The sequence below is a fragment of the Rhipicephalus microplus genome, chromosome X (assembly GCF_043290135.1).
Source record: "Rhipicephalus microplus isolate Deutch F79 chromosome X, USDA_Rmic, whole genome shotgun sequence".
NCBI classification, from domain to species: Eukaryota; Metazoa; Arthropoda; class Arachnida; order Ixodida; family Ixodidae; genus Rhipicephalus; species Rhipicephalus microplus.
Window position 1 is genome coordinate 82899632 of NC_134710.1, and position 26397 is coordinate 82926028.

The following is a 26397-nucleotide window of genomic DNA, read 5'->3' on the forward strand; positions in this document are numbered from 1 at the left end:
CTGTTCACTATTCTTGTAGGGGTGTGCTGATCCGTCCACAAAGTTAACTGATGGTGTTGCGCTGTGTCATGGACAGTGGTTCCTTTCCTGTCTGTTTTGTGATAACCCCAAGCAGTATGGTAGGCGTTGGTAGTCCCCCACCACCACGAGCTTGTGTCCTTTTGCATACTTATTCACTTCTCTCAGAAGTGCATCGAAGCTTAAAAGAGATTATCTCGGCGGACTATAAATGTTTAAGATGAAAAGGCTCTGATCCGTTTTCTTGGCAGGGAGAATTTCCACAAATGTGTGTTCGATAGGACTGACAATGTGATGCGGTTGTGCAATAAGCCGTTTCTGTATTAGGTCCACTGTGCGGGTCCTTCCCTCCGCTATATATGTTTCGTATCCTCTGATCTTGATACTGTCTGATTGGGTTTCTTGCAGGGCAATGACGTCGGGATGTTCTTGAATAGTTAGATGTAATAGGCTCTGCCTTTTGGATTTTATAGATCTACAATTCCACTGCCACATCTTGAGTGTTGCTTGCTTGTCGCGTGTGCTATCCTTGGGTGAGCTATCCATCTTGATCATCCATCGTGTCGCATATGCATGCTTCTCTGAGTGGGTACTTTGGCTTCTTTCTGTTTTGCTCGGATGTTTTCTCCAGTGCAGCTGTTCGTGCTTCGATCTCAGGATAAATGAAATTATTGCTGCAGCTAGTACAGCAGCAGCATGGTGATCACAGGTTGGTAAGCTCACTCATCAGTCGACTCACAAGCGCTTGTCTTCTCTTCCTTTCTGTTTATTCGTGCGCTTGAACTGACAGTTATACCACTAAGACTCATCGGAGTGAGTCTCGGTGAGCAATATTTTGGCGAGCTTGACTCCGGTTGAAGAAAATTTTTGCGCGTGTGAGTCTGAGTGAGTTGCTCAAGAAAATTTGGGCGAAACTCAGTCTGAGCGAGTCCAAAGTGCAAGATACATTTCTTGAGAGAGTCTGAGTATGTTCCACTTTTTTTTTTTTGTCGATCTATGATGGTGATGCAGATGTTTAAAAATGCTGCCAGACAAACAACACAGAATGTGCGAGCACAATAATGAATCCCTTATAAAGCTCTCAGACTATTAGTGAACTGGAAATATAATTCCTGCAGCACTACCAATTAACACTTTCTGCGAGCCAAAATAAATATTATTTGGTGCTTGGTGTCGTTAGCTCATGAAAGTGCTACAAGCTTCTTTTTTTCTTTTTTTTTCTTTTTTTTTTTTTTTTTGAAGAGTGGTGCAATGCACAATGGTTTTTGCTGGTACACACGCTGGTACACAGGTAATCATGTCAATTTAAGAAAATCTCTAGAAATGTCTGCAAAGCTCAAACAGGATTTGGTGGTCAGAGCTCGAACTCATCAGTATGCCAGGGAAAAATAATATCAAATAAAAAGAGTGGTGCAATGTGTAAAGGTCTTCACTGGCTCACAGGTAATCATGTTACTTTAAACATTATGACAAATGATTGCAACCGTTCAGCAAACACACCACATGCAGCATTAGCAGTAAATGTTTGCATTCAAGCACCTCTGCTCACTGAGCTTATCAGTTTGCCCTCATTCCATACATATTGTGAGTATACAATCAAAATCCTTAGCAAGATGCGACTGGTGATACCATGCATCACACCACTTTGCCTGTGCCATTGCTAGAACAGCTTCCACATTTTATATATTCTTCACCACTGACATCATCTTACCTCATCGTGCTACACGAGCTCCAACCCTTGCCAGCACATTTATTCCTGATTTCTGCTCTTAATTATTTCAGTATACAAGATGCTCCCAAGTAATGCAAGTAAATGTAAAGGTGATCAAATGGGCATGTGCGCTGTTTCAGCCGCACATCTTTGTTCCTGTCTACTGTGTAATTTACAATCTGTAAACACACTAACTACACCATACAAAGCTACTTGCTAGCAACTTATGCGAACTTTCATTATTTTTTGTGCTGCTTGTAACCACCAAGTTCATTTTTTTCCTTTCTACTGCACACTAAAGAAGTCTTCTACTTTCATCGTTCCCACAGCGGCAAGTGTTTGAAACATTACGCAAGTGATGGGAACTACACAGAGCATTAATGGTGACATAACGGACATGATAAAAAGACTTACATTAATGAACTACTGATACTTTTTACGCAATATGAACAAGCTTCCCTGATTTTACATGAAGAACATAAAGCAGGCATGCACTTATATTAATTCACAGAGAAAGATGCGCGCATACCTTTGTCTTCTATCAAGTTGTTGGAAAGGTCCAACGAGTTCAATGGCGAGTTAGGATTGGCGATGAGGGTCATGGAAAGTTTGTGTGCAAATTCCCTAAAACACAAACCGCCAAGGTGTAAAATTTTCAGGCACAATGTACAGCTAATAAACATCATGTTTATCAAGCTCGTAACAAATTGAAGAACAATTAACTAATGCATAAAACAAAAAAATATTTCTTTTTAAGTAATCCCAGAAAACCATACATATAAAGTACAGTTTTGCTCATGCAACTGTCTACTAGAAATTCATTTAAAATTTTTCTACTTCAGAACACACTTCACTCTAATCAGCGGCATGCTATGCCACTAATAAATTATCCGATGTGCCAGCTCTGAACTTCTGTAATCTGCCGGTCAACTGGAAATCCAAAAATCTGGTCGAACTGTGCCTGCCAAGCAAGCCTCCATTTCCATATAGTACCACCTACTAACCATGATTTATCAGTGTACTAAATTAGAGCTAAATTATGTCCTCTGTGCATGCAACCTGCTCTTCCTTATTCAAGTATAGAGTAGCCACCATAAAGTGTTGCATAGATGAAGTCAAACTATTTTGTATGTCCTGCTCTTATGTTCTCAATTGGGCGCATCGGCTTTTTTTAAGTGCTCCAGTGCAGCAAATAAAAATTATTTTATAAGATAGTACTTGTTAATAAATACCGGCATATAAACACACTACACACCTGCCCTATCAGTCCCAGCAGGCTATGCTGGCCATCAGATCAAACAATGGTGTCAACAAAGTAGTACATATACAGTAAAACCTCATTAATTCAAACTCTGTTATTTCAAAATACCACTTAATTTGGAATATTTCCGTGGTCCCGTATTTTGCAATGTAAGTCTGAGCGGATAACTTGAAGCGGCGGTCAGCACAAGTCCGGCTATTTAGAAAACTTTGGGTGCCATGCACTATTTTCTAAGCCCGATTTCGCCCTTAGGAGACACAAGGCAATGCAATGTAGCGATACTAATGAGCGGCAAGTGAGGCATCACAGCCTTGCTACTTCCAGCAAAAAAAAAAAGGGGGGGGGGGGGGTCTTGTGGTTAATTGAAATGTGCACTCGCATAAAACAAGACGAGCTTCACTGAAATTCAGCGGTGACGCACAGGGAGCATAAGGCATGCTTCTCGCAACATCAGCCCAACATGATTTACCCATTCTTTCAGGGAATATCAAAAAATATTGAGGACAGACTGACGGAATTTGCGATGTATGTGGACCTCCGGTTGGCGGTTGCTCCAGCAATTTACCCACTTGCACTGCTGGTGGAGTTCTTGCCTGCAACACCTACTTCGAGAACTAAGTTTGAAAGCTTCAATGATCATATGTTCCAGTCAAAACACATCACGAATTGCCCATTATTAAATTCTTCATTTCACTGGAAAGAATGGGCAAATGGTTGCATCATGACATGCTGACGCAGCGAGGAAGAGGCAACATGCTACCCGCGTGTCACTACTGTGTTGGAGTGAAGATCTCTTGTTTTCCGCAGGCAGGCATTTCCGTTCTAAAGGGACACTGAAGAGCAAAACGATTTTTCGCGTGTAAATAAAGTACAATTTCCCGATCCCGAAAACGCCACGTTTACCGCGGCACGATACTTCGATCACGATGCTTTGTAAGCGAGAAAATGCACGAAAAAAAATGCGAGTGGCGATGCCACTTTGAGATTCCCGCACCAAACATCGTGATATAATAAATTTTGAAGGCGTCTACTGGGTCCTACGTAGCATCCGATCAATAAAAATGAAGTACATTGCAATCTGTGGGTGCCACAAACTTAGCATACGAAGTTTCAGAAAATTTTGTCAAGCCAATGCCACGAAAATATTGGAAATACATTTTAAAATTTCTTACGTCACAAGCGGAGATTTTGGCGTGAAATTTAAAAATGAAACTTCGACCTTGATTTTCTTTACTAATAATAAACCCACAGTAGTGAAACATATGCCATTATAATTCTTGGAGTGCCCTTTGTCAATTCAAATGAAGCCATTGTTTCTCTTTTTTTTTTTTTTTTAGTGGCCGCCGTTCCTCCGTGTTTGTGGTAAAATTTGGAACAGGTATTGCCCGAAAACATAACCCTTAGAGCCCCAAACTAGCCGGCACAGCAAACGACCAGCCCTACTTCAAGTAAGTCCGAGTTCCACGCATCCCACCTTTTTTATGTTTCGTTAATTCAAAAACCCACTTAATTAGAATATTTCTCACTGCCCCACTGACTTCGAAGTAATGAGGTTTTACTGTAGTAGATGGTAGTAGAGCTCCCGCCTTTTATTGAAAAGTTATTTAGCTTACCCCATTAACTTTACAGTAGAGAAGCCTCACTGCTAAAGAAAACAGAGATACAGATAGGTACATACCATTTAATGCCTGTGTTATCCAGGTACAACTCCTCCAGTGACACAGAACGTTTCATCACCTGGAGTACTTGTTCGAGTGCTTCTGAAGCCTGAAATTCAATCATTATGAGCCAACCAGTCAAGTTCACTGTACCAATTTAAAAAAGCTGCTTAAAGGCTTCTACATTAATACCTAGAAAGCTACATACTAAGCACCTTTTATTGCAACAACGCTGATGTCTGTTAGACCAATAAGGCCTAATAGAATTGTATAAGTAAAAGTATATTGACTTTCAGCTTGAAATTATCTTTTGACACAGAATTCAAGGTAAAACTTTCACGAACAGCGCTCTGTTCTCTCAAACACAACATTGTGCATTATAAGGCACACTGTGCCTTTACAGAAGCAAAACCCAAAGCAGGTCTTTAAAGGTACATTATATATAGTAGCCTCTTGAAACAAAGTGGCTTATAATCCAATAATATAAACCAAGCTTTCTACATGCCCAGTTTTCCTTCTGCTTGTAAAGTGAACATCTTAGTGGCGTTCACTGCAGTTACATATGTAAACACCGTTCTATCCTGTAAGGACCGCACTCTATTTTCACAATGTCAAAACCTGCAGATAAAAATGTGTTACAAGAGTTTTTGATGATATATTACAGTTCTTGTACAGCTGCTTGTCCAGCTGCACTGAAATAACTAAACACTTTTTCTCTTCGAAAGCACACTACATGAAGCAACCATGCATATAGCAAGGTAGTAACCTGATGCAGCTGTAAAGATAATTTTTCAAGTACTACAGTTACACCTGAATATAATGAAATTGATTATTTCCCAAAAAAAATCGTTATACAAAGGCTTTCGTTATATTCAGGTTCAGTACAAAAATTCAGAAAATAAAAGCAAAAATCAAACAAAAGGGCGAATAAAGGCAGAGCTAACCCAAAACACTTATTTAGCAGTAAAAAGCTGCATTATTATTGCGATAGCAATTATATAGGCATTCTCGGAGGGTTTTTGCCATCGCCGCCATGTGGCGTAACAAGTCTATGCCCCGCGCATTGTAACTTTCACGAGCGGGTAAAAACGTGCCAGCGCTACTGGAGCTCAGACCAAATGAGCCAGCCCATATCTACAATCTGGAAGGCGCATAAGATAATGTCCCTGGCGTGTTAGAACTGCGGTTGAATGCTCAAACACAAAGAAAACCACCTGTCCTGAATGAGCATGAAAAAACTTGGGGGGGGGGGGGGGGGGGGATGCTCGAGTAGCAACAATGGACTTTGATTTTAAGGGCGGTCACGATCGCTGGTGCGCGTGCTATATTGGCAAGTATTTGTGCTCTTAACGCGAAAGGACTGTGTGAAAAGAGCACTTCTCGCTGCAGCGGCTGTATTTGCTGACACAAGCGTTTTGCAGGATTGCCACGATATCGGATCCAGAAGAGTTGGCTGCCAGCCTTACTTCGTATAACATTGCAATTCTTCGATATTGAGTTCAGTGCATAACATTCAACGCGCCGTCGTGTTGCTGCCAGATCTAATCTGGCTAATCACGAAAGCTATGAGCCTGCGAACTCGCAATGCAGTGGAAGACGGAAGCGCGTGATGAGTCAACCTCCAAAGATCCGCCGTCACCGTGGTCTTGGAGAGTTTCCATCAGAGCCTAATCTCACATCCCCTCAGAGGTTACGACACGGTTGTCTGCATTTAAAAAAAACAAAAAAAGCAAAAATATAAAGCAAAGCTGAACGTCGTTGAGGCCACACAATTCGCACCCAGTGAAACCATGCACGTGCGCTCGGTGTCGACAACGAAGAGCGAATGACATGGACACAGACACGGATACTGCAGAAAACTATTCGGTAAAGAACCCTCCATATGCAGTGCGGCCCCACATATGTGACGTTGACTAAAAGCGTGGCATCGCCAACGGAACAGAATTTGGGAGGAGGGGGGGGGGGGGGGGGCATTTGCACATGCTGCCGCAGCGGCAAGAAAGGCGTCAATGACGGTTCGTGGGGCGCAGGCCCACCTCGCGCTCAGCTCACCCGCGCGCAGTAACGAGCGCTCACTCTTGCCTGGTTGTCTGGTGCGCCGCTTAGCGCTTCGTCAGCGGTGGGGCACCCGCGGTAGATGCATGCTTGCACAAAAAGGCCGAAATTCGGGGCAATATTTCTAAATTGTCCATGGGGAAAATTCGTTATATCAAGGTTGTCTCCCGCTGTTACTTTGTTCCCTAGAGGTCGCAAATACATGTGCTTCTATAGAGCAACAACGGGGAATAAAAAAACTTTATATCGAGGAATTCGTTATATGGAGGTTTGTTATAGGCAGGTTTAACTGTATCATACTTTTGAGTGTCTTTGACGGAAGAAAAGGTTTGAAAATTGAATTGCCTTTTTTTTTTTACCAGCACACAGGAAAATTGAAAAGTTACCAATAAAATAGAGAATGGCAGCGATGTTAATATAGTACAGCATAAAAATATTTGAACCACAAAAGGTTCAGCAGGTCATATGAAAAAAAATTGTGAAGGTTGTGGAAATACAGGTGTCCGCATTAGTTGCTCGATACTATTTCCCTTCAGAGAATTTTCATGTCTCACACCTCCTGGGCTGATGCGGCAGTCCGTAAAACACTGTTACTCGATAACCACACCACCCCTAAGGGCTTAACACAGTGTCCGATTGATCTAATAACGGCTGTATTCTGGCCTTGCTCGTGCTTGTCCAAATAGCACAAGCCACGAGGTGGGGCCCGGGAAGACCACTTCAGGGCCTTGGAGGGTGTGGTTCCCCTACCATGGTCTCAAGTCCCACAGCAGCGTCTCGCAACTGTGCACAGTCTATTTATCTAAACTGTATTTATGACTGCTGTTTTCCCTTCTGGTCAGGGGTGTGTGATAGCAAGAGTGATGACCAAAGGGATCATCTCCCCTTTAAACTTGGTCCTTTGTGTTAAAGTGTCATTTATTGACCCCAAATGCTACAGTTTGTAGTTTACATTATTATATATCTGTGTTCTAAAGTGTCACTTACTAGATTTTATGTAAAACAATTAATCAAATGTACTAAAGCCCTGCTACTAAATCACCCATTTGGTGAGTGTTGCCAAGGATTTTTCTTTCCAAGTGTGCAGCCTCACAGTCTCTTTGTGGTGATGAGCTGGGTCACATGTGCAGCGCTACAATCGGCACAAGGCACAAGACAAACACGATCAGTACCACCAAGAGGAGTGAGGCCGTGTGCACCAAAGCAACTTAATAACATAAGACAACAGCAACAACAAACACCACAAGATAAAAAAACAAGCTTTAAAAAAAGTTGCCCGAAATATGTGTGACACATTATTACAATATATACATCTCTGATAAATATATGATGAGTTACAAAAAAAGTTTATTTTTTACTTTACACATTTCTTGTACTGTTTCTACAACAGAAATGAATATGAAGCCACTTGTAAACAAGGTCAAAATTATCACTCAATATAGATGTTCATTCTATATTGAACTTCTATATTGAACTTCACATAGAAGCCTGATTCCACAACCTATGAGCTGGCGAAGTTTTTAACTGTACCAGAAAATCTTATTTGTTTCACGAAATTTCCAGTTCAATAAAAAAAATCACTTTAGGTTAAAAAGCTTCACTCACAAGTTTTACATTGCTTGCTCTGAACTTTGTGAACCAGGCATTGTAACAAAGTGCAGATATGATTGGCACCAGGTCTCTGAAAACAAAAAATACCTTATCAATGAAAGAAAATGAGAAAAAATACTAAAAGGCAAACAATATTTCGTGTTTCACTATTATAAAACAATAGTGATGTGACATCTAGAAAATATTTTGTTGCAAGAAATGCATAATTGATACTCTGAGATGCACAGTTTAAATGAAATATCTTAGAGGAAATATCTTTCCCAGTGTTTACATCACTGAAATCAGAATTTTCTTTCTTGGCTTTTGTGGATTACATATTGCACTCCATGCAACACCTAAAACCAATGCTGTCAATAGCAGAAATAGAAAACCATGTGTAAGTGATGTAACTATATCGCAAAGTGCCATCAAAGCAATTAATGGTAAACAGCAAAATAGTACTGATAGAACTGAGTGATACTGGCTAAGGCTTTAAACTTCTTATGTATAGGTTTCTAACAATTCTAACATATTCCATATAAATAAAAGTGTAGCTAACCACGACAAGATGTATTTAAAAATCTTCCTTTATGCTCTTCAAGGTAAGGTAGCAGGCACCCCCAAAGACCAGTTGCTTGTACGCTACAAAGTGACTGCTGATTCAGACGCACAATGTGGTCATGAAAAAGTCTGACACACTGGCACCACTACAGGTGCCAATATATTGAACACCTCATTAGAGCTTCAAAGAGTAAACATTGGCTTGGCTTGACCGCTTGAAGAACTAGCTATGCTCTGGTTTCAAAATCATTGCAATTGAGTTTGTAGGGTTGCCTTAAAGGCTTACTGATAATGACCTCTGCGTGGGCATGGAGCAAAAAAGATGTGAAAAGCAGCAATCATTTCTTACTTGATAAACTCCATGCAATTAGTGGCGCATTTCCATCAATGCAAACAGCTTGCTTCATTACAATGTTTAAAAACATGGTTTTGTTAAAAAAATTTCGAGGAGTTACTGTTTTTTTAATCCATAAATTTTCATAGTGCACTTAATTATTGACAAGATACGACACATTTCAATATTGCACCAGTAATGGCATGTCAAAAAAAATTAAGGTACTCACCGGCCCTCTAAATGATCAAAGTCTAACAATGACAGCTCTTTTGTATCATGAGACAAATATATAGTGTCTACATCCTGAAAGAAAACATAGGATACACATTCAGTTTCAAATGTTTGCACACACACAAAAAAACATGAATTGAAAAGGCACATTTTTTTTTTTTTAAATGCAAGCTACTAATTGGGCTTCAAATAACATTGGACTCAAAGACCACAGAATGTTTTGAATAGTGTAGATTAGAGAAAATTATGGACCATGTCTCCGAGAGAACCCTGATGGGATGCGAAGCAACAGCGGTGCACACGGCGTTGACCCGTTTGAAGCAGGCGTTGGCACAGGTGCTGAAAGAACGGCTTGAAGAGAAACTCGGTATGCGTTTGAGTAAACGTTTGAAATTCAAAGACACGGGAGGCGGGTCGGGTTTAGTGTAAGTTTCATCGCAGATAAACGAGCCGAAAGAGTGTTTGCACTCGACTTGCGGTCGAGCGTTGCGGGTAGTGGAGAGGGTGGAGCGAGAGAGAAGTGTGTTGCGAGCGGGCGAAGAAGCCGGCACCTGCGGGCCCTGCAGCGAGTGTGTTGCTGCGAGGGAGAGATTGATGTCAGCGTGCACCTGCGAGAGAAGTGTGCGAAGGGAGCGTGTCATCAACAAGCAGCTGTGACGTGACCTGCTTGGCACCGCTGCAACACCTGCAGTGCGTTCGTACGGACGCACGTCAATAGCCTTACACAAGTGAGTGAAAGAGTTGCTTCACATCTGAAATGTGATACGAGCACTGTAGGCCCTTAGCCATATGCAAGCCTAAACGAGGTGCCTTGTTTTCCCAGTGACAATGACAATTTTTAAAGCCACATGTCAAGAACACGTGTGAAAACGCAAGCTGGACGCACAAACCTTGTCTCATGTACACACACTATACACTCAGTTTATGGCTTCAATTCCTTGAACACACCTAGAACAAGTATTGTAGCATTTTTTTTATGTGTACTGTTTAACATGTGCACCAGCTGCTGCATGCTTTCAAGCATGGAGCAGTCCACCGTGTTAAATCGTACTTGATGGCGTGCACACAGGGAAAGCAGCAGAGGTGGCCACCCCTTCATATCACCTAAGGCAGGGGTCTCAAACTTAGCTCAGCTAGCTGGCTGCACTCAAAGTTTAATTCCGCATATGGATTAATTTCTGAATTCTGAAGGTAAAATTTAGCATGAGAGGATTCAAGCAAAATATTGAAACATATCTAAAGCATGACTAAGATCTGAATGCAGGTTCTGTAACATGGTTGTAACATAGCGCGAGGCCAGTCATGTCAGCGAAGAATACTCCATCAAAGCATTATTAACCTTGTAATGCCCACTGTATCATATTTTATACATTGAATACCTTAATAAAGCAACTATAGGTGTGATGATAAACAGCTATTGCAGATTTGACATGTTTACAAGGTTAATTGTCATAGACAAGAAATTAGTGCAAGTGCAATTTCACTAAACTTCAGTCAAAACGTCATAAAAAGTAGAGCTCGATGGTAGTCATGTGCGGGTGCGGGCCGCATATTTGAGAACCCTGATCTAAGGTCGATGAGGGTGGCGATTTGGGCTTGTTGGTTATGGTAGCATGATAAATGATGGTAGTGCAGACTAAGGACACAGACAAATGAAGGCACATTCGAGACACCACAGCACTGTAGTGACTCAAATATGCCTCCTTTTGTCCGTGTCCTTAGCCTGCGCTACCATCAATTATCCTGATCTAAGCGTAGTGCTAAGTCTGCTCTATGCCTTTGATCAGTCAGACCTGTCATGTCATATCTTTAAAATGCAGGTTTGCGGCTGTGCAAATTTTTGATGATATGGTGGCCAAGGCAACAGATACTGAATTCTAAGAGCCAGGAGAGTAGTTCGAAAATGTTTTCAAGTGGGCTTCTAATCTCCAGATGTTTATGCTAATTTTTGTATGTGTGTATTTTAAAAATTTTGAGGTTGGATTTGGCCTCTCATATTACCACCCTGGATACATCACATGTCTATGTGTGCGTGCACACATGCACACATAGACAAATGTTTTGAGGGGGTATTAGACCTCTCAAATTTTGACTTTGGATACATCACTGCCTCGAACTGCTTAATTTCCAGCTTTACCCCTCAGAACTCCGGTTCACGCTGTTGTGAGAAGAATGTCATCTCTTAATTTTTATTTTTTCATCTATCACTAAGCTTGTTATCTTTCGGACTCGTCCAACAATATCAGGGGAAAGGGCAGAGGCACTGCAGTGAAACTTGGCTACTCTTAATGAAGAAGCCTAGGCATGCATATAATCCTGCTGATTTATGGAAAGGCACAAAACATTAACTGCACTGATTCATGTCAGTCTGCCCAATATGGTACCTCGAGTCACACAGTAATTGGTATGTTACGATGATCTGGGTGCCAATCCAACATTAATGAAGGTGCCAACATTAATGAAGGTCCACATTAATGGTGCCAACATTAATGAATGAATCCAACATTAATGAAGGTCAACATTATCCTTGGATGAAAAAAAAACATATTACCAAGAAGTTCCTCAACTTTAATGAAAAAATAATTGCAGTGGTTTTACATCCCAAAATTGTAATATGGCGAGAAGAAATGTCATAGGGTTCCAAGAATTTCAACCCCCTGGGGATCTTCATAGTGCACCTCACCTCAGCACACGTGCCTCATTTACGAGCTTAAGAGCAAATACTTAAAGGCTTATTAAAGGGACACTAAAAAATGGTAGGTGTAACCTTAAGAGACAAGAAGAGAGCAGAGTGGATTAGGGAACAAACGGGGGTTAAGGATATCATAGCTGAAATAAAGAAGAGCAAATGGACATGGGCCGGGCATGTAGCGCGTAGACAGGATAACCGCTGGTCATCAAGGGTAACTAACTGGATTCCCAGAGAAGGGAAGCGGGTTAGGGGGAGGCAGAAGGTTAGGTGGGCAGATGAGATTAAGAAGTTTGCGGGTATAAATTGGCAGCAGCAAGCACAGGATCGGGTTAACTGGCGGAACATGGGAGAGGCCTTTGTCCTGCAGTGGACGTAGTCAGGCTGATGATGATGATGATGAAAGGGACACTGAAGAAGAACCAATGACTTGGCCTAGATTGACAAACTGAACCCTGAGAAACCCAATGCCTTAAGTTTCAATGTCATAAGTTCATTATTAGTAGAAAAAATCAAGGTTGAGGATTCAGTTTTGAATTTCATGCCAAAATCTCCACACAGGACATAAGAAATTTCAAAATGTGTTCAGTGTTTTCGTGGCATTGGCTCAAAAACATTTTTCTGAAATGTTGTCAGCTAACTCTCTGGCACCCACATATTACAATGTACTTCATTTTTATTAATTGGAAGCGACATAGGACCCAGTAGACGCCTTCCAAATTCCTTACATTACGGTGTTTGGTGTGGGAATCTCAAGGTAGTGTCGTCACCCACATTACAAAATTTTCTGAGACTTCATATGATAAGTCTGCGACACCCACAGATTACAATGTAGTACTTCACTTTCATCAGTCGGAAGCTACATAGGACCCCCCCTCCCCCAGTAGGTGCCTTCGAAATTTCTTACAACACTGTGTTTGGTGCGAGGATCTCAAAATCGCATCGCCAACCACATTTTTTATTAGCATATTTTCTCACTTACTAAGCGCTGTGTCGCGTTAAGAGTGATATTTTCAAGGTTGTGAAATTGTTTTTTACTAATGTGCCAAAAAACATTTTGCTCTTTAGTGTCCCTTGTGGGGGTGCTGACGCCCCCTGTAATGTTGTTTGCGCTGCGTGGCGCATGTGTCTCGCCTGCGTTTCGGGTTACAACCACCGGGCAATAGATGGCGTTGTGTTCGCGTTGAGTATCACTGTCATCATCAAGGTTGTTACAGTGGTAGCGCCGGCAGTGATCCCTGGCGGAAGCAAGCCTTGGTGGCGGGCGAGAGTTGAGCGAGTCTCTTCTGTACGTGGAGGTTGCCGCGAATGGTTGTCTCTAGCGTGGGTCCTCGGCGAGTGGTACCGCGGCCTGAGCGCCGGGGGGCCCACGTGGTAAGTCAAGCGTTGGCGCCGTCGCCTTGGGTGTGTTATTGTGTTGTCATGTTATTGTGTGTTTGTCGTGTTATTGTGTCATGTCTTGGAGTGCGCAATATGGCGTAAGGATGTCCTTCGCGTGTTAATAACGATTGATGTATCGATTCGGCGGACGATATCATCGTTGTAAATTAGCTAAATAAACGTATGTGATGTTCTTTGGTTTGTACCGACCGTGTCTACTGTGTCCTTTCGCTCCAAGAGCTTGGCGTGGCGCTCGCTCGCCAAGTGCAAGATCCCACACCCTTTAAGGACACAACATATAGGACAATGTCCAAAGTTTATCCAATGCGGAAATTTGGGCTACTAGTTTGATAACTGAACTTGCACATCTCAAGAAGCACAAAGCAACACTAACACAAATAAGAGACCTGTCCTGCACTTCTGCATCTTTTTGTACTTACAAAGATCTCTAGGTTCAAACATGAGCATTTTAAAGCATTTCTCTCAAATTATCACAGTTAAAAGGTTCAGGTGAGTACGGTTCACCATTATAAACAAAATTAGAATATTTTGAGCTTTTATACATTAATACAATACCAGAAATACCTAAAATTTTTAGACCATGCAAAAGCATATGAAAACAGTAACGAAGTCATGGAGTGGTCGTCACTTTTTCCTCCCCAAGAAATTTGGTTGGAATGTGCACCCATGTGAATAAAAAAAGGTCGAACTCATCAAAAGAATCTTTAAATGTATGCAGCACCAAATATGTGTTTACGTTTGTAGATTGCAATGTAGACACAGTGTGCCAAATCCCACTGTCATGCGGAAGTGCGAACAAGGTATAATAGGGTAGAGTGAAAAGTACCTGAATGAATGACTGGAAGTACATAACCATTCATTAATAAAAACAAGACCTTCACATTCAGCTAACCATTCCGAAGAATGTTCCTGTACCCCAATTTCAAGGACATGATGCTGCTTTCTAAGCACAGAAAGCACCTAGACAAAGAAATAATGAATACTTTTTCCATCAGAAGAAAAAATTAAGGTTGCATGAGCCGGCTCTTGATGTGGCTTTGGGATTACAGGTACAAATGCTTTACAAACCCAAGTAGCAATTTCACCAAAAAATTGCTGTGCGGAAGTCTACTGGCCGAAAAAATTTGATACTGCCATACACACTTCTTTTTATACAGTTGAACCACTTTCTAAGAGACACTTATGTAAGAGGCAAATGGGTATAAGAGACACCAGTGTGCCTACAGTAAAATACGGATTAAAAAGAAAATGCATATGAGGTACCCTGCTTTAAGAAACATCTCATATAAAAGGCAATAATAGCTGCCTGGAGCATGTCTCTTATAAAGGGGTTGAACTGTATTTATATGTCACCGGTACATTACACAAACCATGCCCAAGTGTCTGGGAACCTTTAAAATTAATTAAGAATCACCCGATAAAATTGTACGCCATGTGCGAACAACAGAATTTATTCTGGAAGTAACCTGACCACCAACGATAATGCTGAAGTTTTCAGTCACAAAGGTATGAGAGGCCAAGATGCTTTACCGCTGATCAGATTATCGATAGCCAACACTCTCGTCTACCACTATCAGTGTACAGTGTGTAATGCTTGTATTTTAACTTTTCATCTGGGCACAAGTTCCCTCGGATAGAGAACTTCATCTTGAACACACAGCCTGCTGCCTTTTCCTATGTCACGACCCCATGATAATATTGTTTTGAGCAAGAGTCATGAGGTCCAACAACGTTCTTAGATTTCTTCTCTGATATTATTCTGAATACAAACCAGTTGAGAGTCGTGTGCCCTGTGTACTTCTCTTTTGTCTGCATTCAAACAGAAAGAGGATAAGTGCACAGGACGCACGACAAAACCTCAAGTAAGAATGAAAATTTCAGTTTTTCTACAGCATGTACGTTGGTAAAACTTTTCTAGTACATCCCTAAATCGTGAAGGACCTGACATGTGTTATAAGCTACAAGTAAAATGTGTATTGTTTTGCATTTTTCTTCTTTTCCTGACTACTTTATCTACACTTTCCTGCATCTGATACAAAATAAACTGTTTCTTGTTTATTGCTTACATTGAAGCATGAATGTTCCTTCCATATTCCCTTTTTGTACTAACAGGCACATGGCTTTTTGCAACAAGATGATGGTGTGGCCTGCAATAACTGTACCAGGCTGTCTCACCACCTATTATTTTTATGACATAAGCGGGTATACATACAACCTAGCACACTGCTGCACTCATTGCACACATTTTAATCTTGTTGCATTAAAACATGAAATCATTGTAGAGCTCTCCAAACAACTGACTTGCAAACCTTAATTAATTGATAAAAATAAACTGAAAAAGGCAATAATGAATTACTACATAAGACTACTTTAGCAAAAAGTAACATTTTCAAGTTCCTTTTATGCTGATCTTGATGGGAGATTATGAAGTACGGCGTTGCAAGAAGTAACAAGCTGCACAAGCAAGCTTATTTTCAGGGTAGCCTTACCCATGCCACGTCTTCTCTGAAAGGGAGACCATGGAAGTCGCACATGCAGATGTACTGAGCTGAGAAGTTTCCACATGGACCTGGATCTGAGGCTTCGGCCGACTGGTTGAACTCGAGCATTGGCTGAAGCCTCACAGCTGGTACTGCTTCCACTCGTCTGATTATCAACCTTTGGAGGGCCATGATAATACAGGGATGCATCAACTGACTTTCTACAAGAATGCATGAATTATACTGCTCATGTGCAACAGGCAGAACCTACAATTTTCCCCTTGACAACTTAATATCTGAACTCTGGAAATTCGGCTTAACAAAATGATTATCCTGCATCACTGCATATTTTTCTAACTGAAAACAATTTGCACAAAAATAGGGACAACACTTTCACTGTCTAGCAGCATTTTGAGTAGATTACATAAGTGTCCTGGATCCCTCACTGCTCTTTATAATTGCTTATATTAATGACATTATAAATGGCCACTGTCACATGTTATAACAGACATTAATTTGCCGGTTACTTCCTTAGGTATTGAGACATCTGTACAAGCAATGATCACTCAAGAGTATCCCTTTCCGACCCCGCCACTAGTGCACTGGACATGACGAAAAAAAGCAGCAAAGTAAGCAGAGCTGGAATCGGAACCTGAACACCTTTGGCAGCTTCTGTAAGAGTTGAGCAATATGTTTTCAAGTGTAGTTCTTTCTTCAGTCCCATTTTCTTATGGGGGCGCCTCAGAGTAATGGCGTCATCTGTGCGGAAATGCACTCACGATGTGGTCAAGTATACAAAATTATTTTAGAAGTTATCTTTGAGCAAATCAGATTATTTAAATCGTGTGAAGCAGTCTTATCCCTTCTTAAAACATTGTTGCAAAAAGGTAGCCTTGTAATCAGAATCTTGCTGGCAATGTGAGAATGTAATGATGTCGAATACACTGGACACCAAAATGCGATTGGTGCACATCGTGCTAAACATGGAGGGGAAAAAGAAAACAAGAGGCGGCATCAGATGATAATCTTGAAGCCCAGCCATAAAAAATGAAACTGGAGTAGGCTGGGAATCCATCAAGAGCATGAAGCATGAGGAGGGAGCGGCGTCTGATGAAGTTCACTTGTGGACGTTAGACACCCTCTCCCCCACCCTTCTAGGTTTTTTTTTTTCTTTGTGGTGCTGAACCCTATGTGCGACAGCTAAGCATGAGAATCTTTTTCTTGGGTCAAAATGAACCATGCTTGCATTCTATAAGACGATTAACTTTCTGACAGGGCCAAAAGCAGCACTCTTTCAAAGAAGATAGCCGAGTGTGTGTACCCATAGGTGCAACAAATGAATCCCAGTATCCAATATACCGGACATGGTTCTCCTGTGAAAACCGTTGTACTTACAGCTTTCTTTACATTTTTTTCATGCTCTTAAATGGCCTCTTAGCTAGAAAAAAACATTAAAAAATTTGGTTCTGCCCAAGAAAAAAATCAAGCCGAAAAGGAATATACACATAATGCCAAACAAAGTATCATATCTTAAATTTTACACTCAAGGTTCTCCGCAAGTAAAGCAAGTTTCAGAGCACAAATACGTGACAATTGTTATCTTTATTAGGTTACCTACCTTTAAGAATGTATAGTCACGAAATTTTTCCATTAGGCCCTTGTTAATTATGCCTACTAACACACTATCTACACAATATGTCTTTGTGTGCTAATCTGCTAACTACTATGATAACATCCACACTTTATCAAAATAAATAACTAAGTAAGTAAGTAAATAAATACTAAATAACACATGCACATTTAATAACCATTGTCTTATTGAAGCAAAAGTACACAAATATTCGTTCTACAGTTAAGCATTGCTAGTGTCTGCAGCAACTGTAAAAGTTTAAAAACAAATACATATTCAACATCCTATACCAAGCAAGATGAATGTAGACAAACTTCTGAAAATTAATAAGCAATAATACTTTTCTACATTACCATAAGGCAAAAGCACAACTTTACAGCCTAAACACAAGAACTAAAGAGATTATCACAATGAAAACAACTTACTCCAAAGGCACTTGTGGAAAAATGCTTTTTACAGCAGTTCCTAGCTGAATGATCATATGGTCAACATCACTGGACTCGGGATCAACTGAATAGAATGTGTACACTTTGTTGTCTATGGTTAGGCAGAGCTGAAAAATGGAGAGCAAAGAACAAAATGACAAACAGTAAGCTTTCAATATTGTTTTATCAGATGTGTGCATTATATTACCCGACGAAAGAATAGAACAACAGACAGCATTAAATTTAAACACTAGAGCTTTGGATATCCACGCACATGCACAAATGCACACAAGTATGAAAAAACACATTTCAGTAAGTCTTACCTGATTTGGCTTTTTGCTCTCTACAGTTTGAATTTCTAAATAGTGAAAAGAGTGCTCAATCTGGAGAATGAAAAGAGGTCGAAGAGAGAAGGGTAAGTGCACATTGTACAATTCTCTGCATTTTTTAGCAATCATACGTAAGCGCTACAATGTAATGCATAAAGCCACACCACCTGTACAAGCGTTAATGCTAAACTATGTGTGACTCCTTTCTAAAAACTTGAGATGCTCCAGTTTTGCATGATGAATAATTCCAAGTAATCTTTTTCACAGAAAATGTCTTACTGGCACAAGCACTACCAGACATTCATGAATAAGATTCACTACACAATAATTATGCAGTAAAAAGCAATACTGAAAGATTGTCTGATCATCTATAAAGGAAAACATTTCTTGTACTAGCATGTTGATAGGTGTTAATGCTAAAATAAAGTTTGTCAATAATATCCATCATTGCAGTTGATTTTTCATAAGAGGCTAAATACACGTGAGACGCTCTATATTTGAAATGTTTTCAAAAACAAACAGGTTTATAAAAAACATGCAAATGCCCAGGAGTTCTACTTTACCTCAAAAATATCTTCAGGCAGACATATTGTACAACAATGTGCACAGAAGATGATAAATATGCAAAAAAACTTATTTGTAGCCTATGTTTAGAGAGAAGTTAAGCACAAAGGCAGCCCCACTAAAGCTGTACTAAACAGTGTACACAGTGGCAGAACACTCATTTAAACGTTTGACATTGCTCTCCGCAAAGCTGAAAACTTAATTTTGTTCAGCAACATGCACTTGTGGCCACATGTCAGATATTGCCTCAATTTTAGGTAAAATATACCTAACAAAATATACCAAAGCTGAGTTAATGTGCATCAATAAAGCATACTGAATAAAGACTGTAAAAGTAGTTTCAAAATCTTAATATCATATTTCCCAGCCCACATATTCAAATACAGAGTAATTTTTATTATAGTGAATGGTGACAGGTATTACCACATCAGGCATGCCTCACAGAAACCAACAAAAAAAGAAAAAGGTGAAACATAAGTGGAACAAAAGTGTGTCACAAGGAACACACAACTAGAAGTAACACAAATACAATAAGTATGTGAATCGACACGCACCAAAAGTCGAGTGATATTGAGGACACCTAGATGTTTCTTCACTTATAACGTACTGTATATTTTTTGCATGGCAGTGCCTTGGGTTTTGCGAAAGCTGCTTAAGTTACTGTGATGAAAGTCCCTGGCGGCCAAAGCGCGCACTTTTCAGCTGCTCCCGCAGGTGAGAGTGGCGGCTGGTAGAGGCGGTGTGGGCGCGCAGCGCCGAAACAAAACCAAAGGATGCTGGTATTCAAGTGCGAGAATAGGTAGAAATGAGGGAGGACTTATCCCTGTACAGTTTTCCTTGGTTATCGTATCAATAAGAAAGGAGGCGGCATTGCATCCAAGCGGTCAGACAAGCAAAGTATGTTCTGCTCTCGCTCTTTTGTCTAGTGGTGTTGAGCTGGTTTCTAAACCGAATTGCGCCTGTCTGCCAGATTCATTCGATAATGAAGACGGCCACCAGTGGAAGCCAGGATGAAACAGCCAAATTTATACGGTAGTTTGCCGGAAATAAAATTAGCGTATTATGCAGCGTACGTACGGAACTTTAAAAAGAAAGTTTTCATCATGACCTCACCACCGAACTCCATCTGATGTCCCCCCCCCCCCCCCCCCCCGCGTGAAGCGAATGATACAAGTAAGTAGTCTACATAATTTGCAAACAGCGAAACAGAAGCTGCCTTGTCCACAAGATTTATGCGGGGGCACATTCAGCTAAGCCGCTGAACTACTATAAAAGATATGCTCGCAATGAATACTCGATGCTAAGATGCCTCTGTTGAACTATGTTTAACATAGTAGGACAGGGTTCTTGTTACAAATGAAGCGCTGCAGCGGCACAAGCGCGTGCTTTCTTCGTGGTACACTGCAGCCGGTCGTCTGGGAGCGAGCAGCTGAGTTGTGTCGCGACTCTCCGCCAGGTGCTGTTTTTTGCGTGCCACCTATCCAGCACTGGTTTTTCATTGAGCTAAGTAGTTAGGAAGGTACGGTACCAACTAACAAGTAAATTGTATGTTATTGGATGCGTAACATCTTATGAAGTATCTGTAAAACAGGCCGGCTGGTTTGCACTTCGGTTCAACATCTGACATGAGTCACCTAGTTGCAGTAAATAGAGTGCTTGGGAAAGAATGAGAACCCTCTCACTGACTGAGGGGTTTACATTGTTGCGCCATGCCCCATGTTCCGGAAAGACCTCTGGTTTTATCACTCAGTATATTTGAAGAGCCCTGACTGCCTCCAAAGGATTTCTATGGAGCACGAGCATGCGATGTTGTTGTTGGTGGCAGTGTAAGCTACACTGATGCTGGGAGCCAGGCTTTGAAATTCGACACTGGCTTTACAATGTGGAAGTGGGTACTTTGTGTACATGCCCCTTTTCCGATAGTACTGTATTACACAATGGCACGCTTTCTATACCCTTATATATATGCAAAAAAAATGCACACTAAACAGCCAATATGTGCTTGTTTTTTTACTAAGTACAAACCATGCATGATAGCATTATGAAATAACTCTCATGTCATGTTAATGATAAAGTGACCACTATGACAAATGTTAGCCACTCACTATATAAGCAAGGCAAAAGTGACTGTAACCAGTCTACAAACTTCAGAAACCTCCCCAGCACTTACAGGATCACTACACTTTGCTCCACATCAGTTAAGTTATAATATTGCTACATGCATGTATATTGATATTCTAGGGGGCGACGCGCGTGTGTGCCTGACGAGGAAGACGAAGAGTTGGCTCCGCTCGATCGCTGGTGAACCGGGCACGCCATTACCGCTGGTTTTGAATATATCTAATCCCCAGCCTCGTCGTTACGGCGTCTCTTCTTTTCCGTCTTCACCACGAAGCTTCGTAGTGGCCGCACCATTCAGTCTCCGGCCGTGGCTACCAATGACAACAGCCTGTCAGCGTCTCCATCTGTAGCTCCAGCCACTACATACCTGACGATGCCCACCCCCCGTGATCCCGGTACATTGTCCGCACAACCTGGGCTCGACGTCGACTACTGGCTCCGTATGTACGAGCGTGTTAGCCACACACACCGATGGGACCCTACCATGATGCTCACCAACGTAATATTTTACTTGGACGGCACCCGTCCGGTCGCCAAATAGAAGCGCGAAAAGAACTCGCCACTCGTGTGCAGTCGTCAACAGAGTCGTATGTCTCGTACATACAAGATGTGCTCGCGTTGTGCCGAAAAGTCGACGAGTGAATGACAGAGAGTGACAAAGTGGGCCACATACTTAAGGGCATCGCGGACGACGCCTTCAATTTGCTCGTATACACTAACGTCACGACCGTAGATATGACTATCAAGGAATGCCGCCGCTTCAAAATGGCCAAAAGCCGCCGTGTTCTGCCTCAATTTACGCGGCTACCAAACACGGCTGTTACATCCACTTGCACCGATCTCGGTGCCGCACCACTCATGCAGGACAGCGTGACATGAATAGTTCGACGGGAGCTTGAGGCGTCAAGTCCGGCACCATTTCCTCCACATCCGCTCGACCATGGCGCCGCACAAACGCCTCTGCCGGTCTCCGTTATTCGTGAGGCAGGAAATTGCAAAGCTTGGTTTTCCTGTGGCCTGCTTTGTCTCCCGACCCGTCTTCAGACCAATGACAACAAATGCACCAGGCCATGACTTACACTTTATTCCACGATCCCGTAATCCGGCGGAATGGAGAACTGCAGAAGACAAGCCGATCTGCTTCCGCTGCCACCGAGTTGGCCATATCTTTCGCTACTGCCGCAGCACTTGGACGCCCTCAAACTGGAGCCAATTTTCCTCTAATCGACCATACGAGGACTCCCGTCGGTATTCGCCCAATCCTGTCTACCCTTCTTCCGACATCCCCAACAGCCACACCACTGCTCGTTCGCCGCCACCTCAACGCCGCCGTTCCCCATCGCCCCAACCACGCCGCTATCCGTCGCCGGTCAACTATGGATCCTCTCGAACGGAAAACTAGATCATGCAGCTCCGAGAGGTAGTGCTGCATCGCTTGCGAATGATCCAAATCCTCCATTGACGCTCCCCACTGATACGAACTTGATTGAGGTGTATGTGGACGGTATTTCTTTAACAGCGTTAGTCGATACCGGAGCTCAAGTGTCCACAATGAGTGCTCATCTGTGTCGCCTGCTCAAAAAAGTCCTCACGCCTGCAGCAACTAAAGCCCTCAGTGTCGCTGATGGTGGAACTGCAGCCATCACTGGAATGTGTACCGCCCGTGTTAGTATTGCCGGCCGCCATGTTCCCGTTTTATTTACGGTGCTTGAAAATTGCCCCCACGACCTAATTTTCGGCATGGACTTCCTATCGACGCATTCTGCCCTCATCGATTGTGCCGCCAGTACTCTCTGCCTAGAACTTCCTCTTCTCCCGGATTCTCACCCTGAACTCCCGAACAGCTTGTGCACCACTGACTTCTTCCGTATACCGCCTAAAGCTCTCACATTCATCGAATTGGTAACACCCTCTCCCGTGCTCGACGGTGATTATATCGTGACGCCGATTACTGATGTTCTCCTGGTGCGTGACATTACTGTCCCACACTCTGTCGTAAGCATGGCCTCTAACCGAACATATTTACCTGTTATCAATTTCGGTTTCTTAATGGCCTCTAACCGAACATATTTACCTGTTATCAATTTCGGTTTCTTAAAACAAGTGCTACCCCAAGGAATTTCGGTCGCCACACTAAGGCCCTTGATTGACAACCACGTCATCTGTTTTACGGCAGACGTATGTCCCGAGCACCCACATCACTGGCAGGATGCCAAGTGCCTCGATGCGACCTTACGCTTCATGATTGCACCGGACCTCAAACCTGAGAAGTCAACCGCGCTATGCCGCCTTCTGACTTCATACCGCGACATATTCGACATTGACCACCGTCCACTCGGCCAGAGTTCACTCGTCAAGCACCGCATTAACACAGGTGATTCTCATCCCATTCATCGGCGACCATACCGGGTGTCTGCCACAGAGCGTAAAATAATTCAACAAGAAGTCTCCAAGATGCTAGCCAAAGGAATTATTGAACCCTCTTCGAGCTCTTGGGCGTCTCACGTTGTGCTCGTTAAAAAGAAAGATGGCACGTGGCGCTTCTGCGTGGATTACCGTCATCTGAATAGAATCACGAAAAAGGACGTTTACCCTTTACCACGCATCGACGACGCTCTCGATTGTCTCCACGGCGCCCGATACTTTTCTACAATAGACCTACGTTCCGGCTACTGGCAGATTGCTGTCGACGAAAAAGACCAAGAGAAGACTGCATTTGTAACTCCAGACGGCCTATATCAGTTCAAGGTTATGCCATTTGGGCTATGCAACGCCCCAGCGACGTTCGAGCGCATGATGGACTCTCTGCTACAAGGGTTCAAATGGTCAACATGTCTTTGTTATCTTGACGATGTTGTTGTATATTCCCCAACATTTGAGACCCACCTTCAGCGTTTGTCAGCTATTCTCGACATATTCCGCACTGTAGGCCTCCAATTGAACTCGTTGGCTCGTGTTGGCTCCGTAACAATATATAAGCTCAGCAGGTGAAAGAACACACTTAGCATGCCCAGAAGCTATTGTTTGCTCCTACATAAAATAATGCATATCTTACACATGCAAAGGGTTAGGGTTTCCAGAGACATGGAGTGCATGCACAGATGAAACAGTTCTTTTTCACGCGGGGTGCCCTTAGACCAATAAACATCATTATAAAAATTTTTTTTTGCCAAGTATCATTATTTACACAAAAATAACATGAAAGAAGTAGGACCTCTCAACCTCACACATGGTCTGTAAGCCTCAAGGCCACCAAAAGCCTGAGCCTAACCAGAGCTATACACCTGTAACTATCCGAGGCATTCATAATTCAGAAGGTGTAACACATCATGACAGGGACAGAGAAAAAGGGCATACACAAACAGCACTGTGTGTGCGTTTTTCTTCTTTATCACTGTCGTAATACACTACGCCGTATGAATTCTGAATCGTAACCAATTAGCCCGGCAAAGTGCCTTAGCAAACATTCTGAGCAATATATATTCTTTCTCTGAGGAGGGGGAAGGGTGGAGTTTTGTATGCTTAGATGGTGCGCTGTGATACAGTTTTGAATTATTGTTTTTTTTAATCACCAAGAACATTTCAAGTTTTCATTCACCCAGAAAGATTTTCTTTGTTCTTTTTGATCCAGCAATGTTCTAAATTTTACACTTGACTGGTTTCATTTTTTATGTATGATTTTTCTTTTGCGCTCAGGCATGAAGAAAAATGGGAACACATAAGTCTGCAACACAATGACGCCAGGTCTAAATTTGCTGCATTATTTTACATAACCACATCTTTATATTTGCAGTGATAGACTGATGTGTCCTAAATGATTTTTATACGACAAACAAGAATTACTTAATGATGCCAATGTAAATGTACGTAAGGCTTTCACATTTTATTTTCACAATTATTAACTGCAGTATGCCAACTGCAGTTAATAATTGATCCTGATGCAAATAATGTTTAAGATGAAGTGCAGGTGTGGTAAATCATGAAAACTTTCTCTTCAGTAAGAGTGCATTCAAACAGTGGACCGAATTCGGATTTATCATGGACGTGTTCAACTATACCACAGACAATCTATCTGCAGGCACATTCACAAGACGGACGTCATCCTAGTAGACAAGAGCACCAGAGAGCTGGATTACTCTTGACCACACCTTCTGTACTGGTCACCAGCAGACTGGTTTAAGAGTACTTCACGACATGGGGGCCGACGAAAAACTACGCCAACTGTGTCAAATAGTGATGAGGACTGCAATTTGTTTTAGTAAAAATGGTGTTGTTGGCAGAAAGGCTGGATGAGAAAAAGAACCTGCTGTACAGAGAGCTTCTGAAGACTGACCTTGCTGCTAACACGCATGGGGCCCCGCATGCGAAGTGATGCACTATTTTATATTGACACTTCTTTTTTTTGTAAATAACAAGTACCGCCCCTGGACATTGCCCTGCCGCAAATTTTGTTTGCTTCTCCTTATTTGCATGTTTACTTTAAATTCAGTGTTGAAAACATGGGCCATTTTCTGAGAATCGCTCTCGGCGATAGCACCACTTTGCTAGCCATAAAATCCCGCATGTGCAATGATTAAAGTTACAACTTACCTGCAATTCGATTAAATTTACAACTAACCTACACTTGTACAACCCACCGATAAGTGCACATTGAGAGTGATAGGTGCCCCAAAAGTGATTGCTTTAGAATACAACCTCAGAAATTAACAGAACCACGAGTCGGCAAACCAAAAACTGACGTCGACTATGAGGACAGCCATACAACTCAAGCAAAAGAAAAGTGCGCTGGTTGCCAGACACTCTTAGTTTCTCCGCTAAAGCTACAGCATTCTAATGCCGGAATTCAGACGTGAAAAACAAGTTGGAATTAGACGTCTACAAGATTGATTGATTTGTGGGGTTTAACGTCCCAAAACCACCATATGATTATGAGAGACGCCTTAGTGGAGGGCTCCGGATATTTCGACCACCTGGGGTTCTTTAACGTGCACCCAAATCTGAGCACACGGGCCTACAACATTTCCGCCTCCATCGAAAATGCAGCCGCCGCAGCCGGGATTCGAACCCGCGACCTGCGGGTCAGCAGCCGAGTACCTTATCCACTAGACCACCACGGCGGGGCTAGACGTCCACAAGTCACGCTAACAAGGCACAGATGGGTAATGTGAAAAACATCACCTATCCCTCCTAACCCGGATTCGGTTCGTCATCTGAATGCACTGCAAACATGTTATGTAGCAACACTGAGCGACAAGAATGGGTAAAACGTAAAATTTTCGTATGACTAGAATGCTGCTAAGATGGCACAAAGTACTACAAATGAGCTCTTGTGCCTGTAT

General features: G+C 42.2%; 1 protein-coding gene across 4 annotated transcripts in view; it reads right to left on the reverse strand.

Moving 5' to 3' along the window:
• LRR (capping protein regulator and myosin 1 linker 1 leucine rich repeat protein) overlaps positions 1-26397 on the reverse strand; it is a 203523-nt gene that overhangs the window by 166605 nt on the left and 10521 nt on the right. For all 4 annotated transcript variants that reach the window (XM_037427323.2, XM_037427322.2, XM_037427321.2 and 1 more), the window contains exons 4-10: positions 18368-18427; positions 18045-18172; positions 15999-16167; positions 9418-9491; positions 8309-8384; positions 4669-4757; positions 2259-2353 (exon numbers count right to left, since the gene is read on the reverse strand). In XM_037427323.2, coding sequence (XP_037283220.2) covers positions 2259-2353; positions 4669-4757; positions 8309-8384; positions 9418-9491; positions 15999-16167; positions 18045-18172; positions 18368-18427 — 691 coding nt within the window. The remainder of the gene's footprint in view (positions 1-2258; positions 2354-4668; positions 4758-8308; positions 8385-9417; positions 9492-15998; positions 16168-18044; positions 18173-18367; positions 18428-26397) is intronic.